The 6,008-nt window shown below is 52.2% G+C and overlaps 1 protein-coding gene across 1 annotated transcript; it reads left to right on the top strand.

The window, feature by feature from the left end:
* Nucleotides 1-1,532: 1,532 nt before the first annotated feature.
* LOC143861281 (uncharacterized) lies at nt 1,533-4,672 on the top strand. The gene is made up of 3 exons (XM_077372221.1): nt 1,533-1,955; nt 2,810-3,934; nt 4,340-4,672. Exons 1-3 carry the CDS (start codon nt 1,533-1,535, stop codon nt 4,670-4,672), a joined length of 1,881 nt encoding a protein of 626 aa, XP_077228336.1.
* Nucleotides 4,673-6,008: the final 1,336 nt, after the last annotated feature.

The raw sequence follows: 6,008 nt of genomic DNA, 5'->3' as shown, positions 1-6,008 counted from the left end.
GGTTCCGCAATACGACGGAACCACCGACCCTGTGGACCACCTGGAAACGTTCAGAACTATGATGCTCCTCCACGGCGCCTCTGACGGATTCCTCTGCAGAGCATTCCCGACCACACTGACCGGGGCAGCCCGGAACTGGTACTCAAGGATCAAGCCAAACTTCATTAGCAACTTTGAGGATTTTGGGGACGACTTGGTCCGCCATTTCATCAGCAGCCAAAGGCTAAGGAAAACAACAGCATTCTTGATGGCCTTGCGACAGGAGGATAATGAACCTCTGAAAACATTCGTCAGCCGTTTCAACAGAGAGGCTCTTCAAGTGCCAAACTTGGATCCACCGGCCGCTATGAATGCGCTCCTCATAGGCGCCAAATCCAACAACTTCCGCCGACCAGTCGCTAGCCAAAACCCGCACTCACTGGCGGATCTGATGGCAGGGGCCAAGGAATATATAGTCATGGAGGAGACTCTAGTAGCCTTAGACTCAAACCGGAGGAGAAACTCCGAAGAAAAGAACCCTACCAAGCAGCGTAGGGATGATAAGGCCCCCAGAAGGGAGAGGCCCCCCCAGAGGAGGGAAGAAAACTTTACCCCTCTCAACACTTCCTGGACACATACTGGCCGCAATCAGAGGGGAAGAGTTCGTAGGGTGGCCGACCAGAATGATCTCCAAGGGGAATAAGAGAGACAAGTCGAAGTATTGTAGGTTCCACAGGGACCACGGGCACGACACAGACGAGTGCTAGCAGCTCAAGGAAGAAATCGAGCAGCTGATTGGTCGCGGATACTTGAAAAAGTATGTCAAAGATGACGGCCACAGAAGAGAGCGGAGATAGAAGAGTCTCCAGGGCCAGAGCCCTCGACGGTCACAGCCACCTCATGCGCGGGATCAATCTCCTCCGCCATCCAGTCCACAGCCAGAGGCGCGCCGATCCCAGCCCAAGGGGGTCATCAACACGATTATGGGCGGGCCAGCAGCCGGAGGCACATCATCTGCTGCTCGAAAGGCATATGCACGCTGAGTCAACGCCGTGCACACATGCAGCAAAAGAGATGAAGACGGAGAATGAAATCTCCTTTTCAGATGCGGATCTCGACAACTTGATACTGCCTCACGACGACGCCCTGGTACTAACATGCTCGTCGCGAACTGGGAATTGAAGAAAATCCTTGTCGACAACGGGAGTTCGGGAGATATCTTGTACTATCATGCTTTCAAGAAAATGATGATAGGTGACGACCGTTTAAGGTCGGCGAACTCCGATCTGTTCGGTTTCTCAGGGGAGGTCGTAAAAGTGGAAGGACAGATTGAACTCCCAGTCCTCGTCGGAGAGCCACTCTATCAAGCCTTCGCAATGGTTAACTTCCTAGTAGTGAGGGCCACTTCGGTCTATAACGCTATCTTGGGACGACCCGGCCAGAATCTGATCAGCGCCGTCGCTTCAGCATATCACCAGAAGATGAAGTTTATAACGCCAAATGGCGTGGGAGAAGTCAGGGGAGATCAACCACAGTCCAGGGAGTGCTATGCCATGGCACTCAAGGGCAAAAATGCGGGGGAATCGCTGCCGATTGAACTACTTGATCTGAGAAACGAAGCCCAGGGGACTCAGCCCGCCGAAGACCTCATCTCCATCCCTCTGTGCAAAGGCGATAATGAGAAAGTCATTCAGATCAGCTCCTCTCTAGGCAGTTACTACCGGCATAGCCTCACCCAGTTCCTTCAAGACAATGCAGACGTCTTCGCATGGGCTCCCGCTGACATGCCCGGCATAGACCCGGAGGTCAGCACGCACAGACTTGGTGTTGATTCGACCTGCAGGCCGATGAAACAGAAAAGAAGACATTTTACCATTGAAAGGCGGCAGGCGATAAAGGAAGAAGTGGAGAAGCTCTTGAGAGCTGACTTTATTCGGGAAATTCAATATCCGGACTGGCTGGCGAACGTGGTCTTGGTAAAGAAATCCAATGGGAAGTGGAGGACCTGCGTTGATTTCACCGACTTGAACAAAGCTTGTCCTAAGGACAGCTACCCGCTCCCAAAAATCGACCAGCTGATAGATGCCACCGCAGGTCACGAACTGCTAAGCTTTATGGACGCCTTCTCCGGATACAATAAAATCAGAATGTACGAATCGGATATACCAAAGACCTCCTTCATAACAGATCATGGAACATATTGTTACCGCGTCATGCCCTTCGACTTAAAGAATGCCGGGGCCACTTACCAAAGGCTCGTCAATAAGCTTTTCCAGAAACAGATCGGCCGTAACATGGAAGTCTATGTGGACGATATGCTGGTCAAAAGCCGAAGTGTGCAAGATCATGTCTCCGACCTAAGAGAAACATTCCAAGTCCTAAGAGAGCATAACATGAAGCTCAACCCTAGCAAGTGCACTTTCGGCGTCAGCTCGGAAAAGTTCTTGGGGTTTATGGTAAGCCAAAGAGGGATAGAGGCCAATCCAGAGAAGATCAAGGCCGTGGTGGAGCTCACTCCACCGAAAACCATCAGAGAAGTACAACGGCTAACTGGGATGGTGGCCGCGCTGGGGCGCTTCATCTCAAAGTCTGCAGAGAGATGCCTGCCTTTCTTCAACGCCGTCAAAGAAATCAAGACAACACCCTAGACAGAGGAGTGCCAAGCCGCATTCGAGGAGTTGAAGCAGTACTTTCCTCTCCACCGCTGTTGACAAAGCCAGAGCCGGGGGAGGAGCTCCTCCTGTACCTATCCGCAAGCCCCATGGCATTGGCAGCCGTGCTAGTTCGAGAAGAGCACAACCAATAGAAACCGGTCTACTATGTCAACAAGGTCCTGCACGATGTTGAGACCAGGTACCAGCGGGTTGAGAAACTGGCGTACGCCCTGATCATGGCGGCCAGAAAACTAAGGCCATACTTTCAAGCCCACACAATAAAAGTCCTGACAGATCAGCCGCTCAGGCAAGTTCTCCACAGACCGGACACCTCAGGGCGTCTTGTGAAATGGGCCGTTGAGCTGAGCGAATTTGATATCCAGTACCTACCTAGGCCAGCCATGAAAGCTCAAGTGCTGGCAGACTTCGTGGCTGAATGCACCATCCCCCAGCGGAGCACCGAATCCGAAACTGTCCAAACCCCGGTTGTGGAGAAGGTAACTGGGGAACGAACAGAAGCCGAGACTGAACCAGTAAGCACAGAAATCGTCCCCGTATCGGCAGAACAAGATCCATCGTTCATCGAGCCACTTTGGGAAGTGTACGTGGACGGATCTTCGAACAAGGGTGGCTGTGGAGCCGGTTTAATTCTTACCGGGCCTGACAACTTCGCTCTGGATTACGCCCTAAGGTTCGGATTCCGTGCGTCCAACAATGAGGCAGAATATGAGGCCCTCCTCGATGGAATGAACCTAGCAGTTCAGACCAGCGCTCAAAGACTGAAGGCATACTGCGACTCCCAGTTGGTTGCGAACCAGATCCAAGGAGTCTATGAAGCCCGTGACGAGCGCATGATTAAATATCTCTCCAAGGTCCGCCAGTTGGCTAGTAAGTTCAAAGACTTCGAGGTCGTCAGGATTCCTAGAACGGAAAATGCAAAGGCGGACGTGCTATCTAAGCTGGCAGCATCCGGTTACACCACTCTAGGAAGTATATGTATGGAGTTTTTGCAGAAATCTAGTATCGAGAATGAGGCCGTCGAGGTAATGCAAGTCGAATGCGAGCCGTGCTGGATGGACGAAATCGTCGAGTACCTACGTAGCGGGAAGCTTCCCGAAGCGAAGAGGGAAGCCTGCAAAGTAGTACAGAGAGCAGCCCGATTTTCCCTCGATGATGAGAGCCTGTATAAAAGGTCGTACACCCTCCCATACCTAAAGTGCCTCCGGCCAGGCAATGCCGCATACGCCCTACAAGAGACGCACGAAGGGATTTGTGGGGAACACCTAGGGGGCAAGGCCCTGGCAATCAAAGTGCTGCTGAGAGGCCTGTACTGGCCTACCTTAAGGCAAGATGCCCTGGATCTGGTCAAGAAGTGCGAGAGATGCCAGAAGTTCTCTCCCACTATCCACCAACATGCTGTATCCATGGCCCCGATCATTAGCCCACTCCCTTTCGCAGTATGGGGGATGGACATCCTGGGCCTTTTTCCACCAGCCTCCGGAAGACGTGAGTTCGTCGTGGTGGCCATTGACTATTTTACCAAGTGGGTGGAGGCCGAACCTCTGGCTCAGATCACAGAGCAAAACGTACAGACCTTCTTTTGGAAGTCGGTCGTTTGCAGATTCGGGATTTCCCGCGTCTTGATAACGGACAACGGCAGACAGTTCGACTGCCGAAACTTTTGAAAATTCTGCTCTGACTTGAAGATCGAACAGAGATTCACTTCAGTAGCGCACCCCCAGACAAATGGACAGACAGAAGTAACGAACAGAATTCTGCTTCAGGGGATCAAAAAGAGGCTGGACAAAAAGGCTGGTCGATGGGCAGATGAACTTTATCATGTCCTATGGGCATATCGTACCACCCCGCGCACATCAACGGGGGAATCACCATTTAACTTGTCCTTTGGGACGGAGGCCGTAATACCCATAAATGTGGGCGCCCCGTCTCCCAGAGTCACCAACTTCAATGAACAACTCAACGGAGATGGGCTCCGTGCAAATCTTGACTTACTGGAAGAAGCCCGGGAAGAGTCCTGAATCAGGGTCGCCGCCTACAAACAGAAAGTGTCCAACTATCATGATTTGAAGATACGCCCCAGGGAATTCCGAGCAGGGGATCTAGTCCTAAGGAAAGCTGCTATCTCCCAACCGAAGAAGGTCGGAAAACTCTCCCCGACCTGGGAGGGGCCGTACCGAGTAAGAGAGGTGATTCGCCCGGGAAGTTATAAACTGGAGACGCTTGGGGATCACCTGCTACCTCACGCCTAGAATTCAAAGAACCTCCGAAAATAGTATCAATAGACGGCCACTTGGCGTAAAAACGAATGCAGTTGTAACGCTCGAATATGAATGATAAAGAGGATATTGTTTCTTTGTAAATCTCCGAGCAAATCTACTTGGAAACCCAGTTCACTAAAACTCGGGTACTCGCTGCTTGGTTCGTCCCAGCCCGCCTCCACGAAGATCGGGAGCACACTCCTGGTCAGGAACTAGCCCGGACAGAAAAACCAAACCATCTTGGAAACCCAGTTCACTAAAACTAGGGTACTCGCTGCTTGGTTCGTCCTAGCCCGCCTCCACGAAGACCGGGAGCGCACTCCTGGTCAGGAAAGGGCCCGGACAGAAAAACCAAACCATCTTGGAAACCCAGTTCACTAAAACTTGGGTACTCGCTGCTTGGTTCGTCCCAGCCCGCCTCCACGAAGACCGGGAGCGCACTCCTGGTCAGGAACGGGCCCGGACAGAAAAACCAAACCATCTGGGAAACCCAGTTCACTAAAACTCGGGTACTCGCTGCTTGGTTCGTCCCAGCCCGCCTCCCCAAAGACCGGGAGCGCACTCCTGGTCAGGAACGGGCCCGGACAGAAAAACCAAACCATCTTGGAAACCCAGTTCACTAAAACTTGGGTACTCGATGCTTGGTTCACCTCGGTTCGCCTCTACAAAGACTCGGGTCAATTGGAGGTTAAATGTCTGCCCGGAGTATTTTTGGCCCACAGTATTAGAATCAAGCAGTATCAGCCAGAGGCAGACATAAGTGGACAGCAAAATGTAATTTCTATTCATGAAAAGGTAGGGCCTCGAAGGGCCATTACAAAAATAGGACCTCCAAGGGCCATTACAAAAAGTAAGACCTCCAAGGGCCATTAAAAAAAAGGTGTCGGGAAGTCGTGCCCAAGAGGGGAAAAGAGGAGGAGCTCAAGACACCCCGTGATGGATGTGCCCCAGGGACCTCTGCGGCAGCGGCAGTGCCCTGCTCGTCGTCGCCAACCACCAGCGGATCAAGGAGGACGAGACCCGTCAAGACCACAGCCGGGTTGGATTCCTTGTCCTGCTCAAGACAATCAAAGAATCCCAGCTTGTAGGATTCACT

This window comes from Tasmannia lanceolata, unplaced genomic scaffold (assembly GCF_043159265.1).
Source record: "Tasmannia lanceolata isolate RefF3 unplaced genomic scaffold, GAP_Taslan_0.1 ptg000037l, whole genome shotgun sequence".
In the NCBI taxonomy this organism is placed as follows: domain Eukaryota; kingdom Viridiplantae; phylum Streptophyta; class Magnoliopsida; order Canellales; family Winteraceae; genus Tasmannia; species Tasmannia lanceolata.
This window is presented reverse-complemented; position numbering and strand designations above follow the sequence as displayed.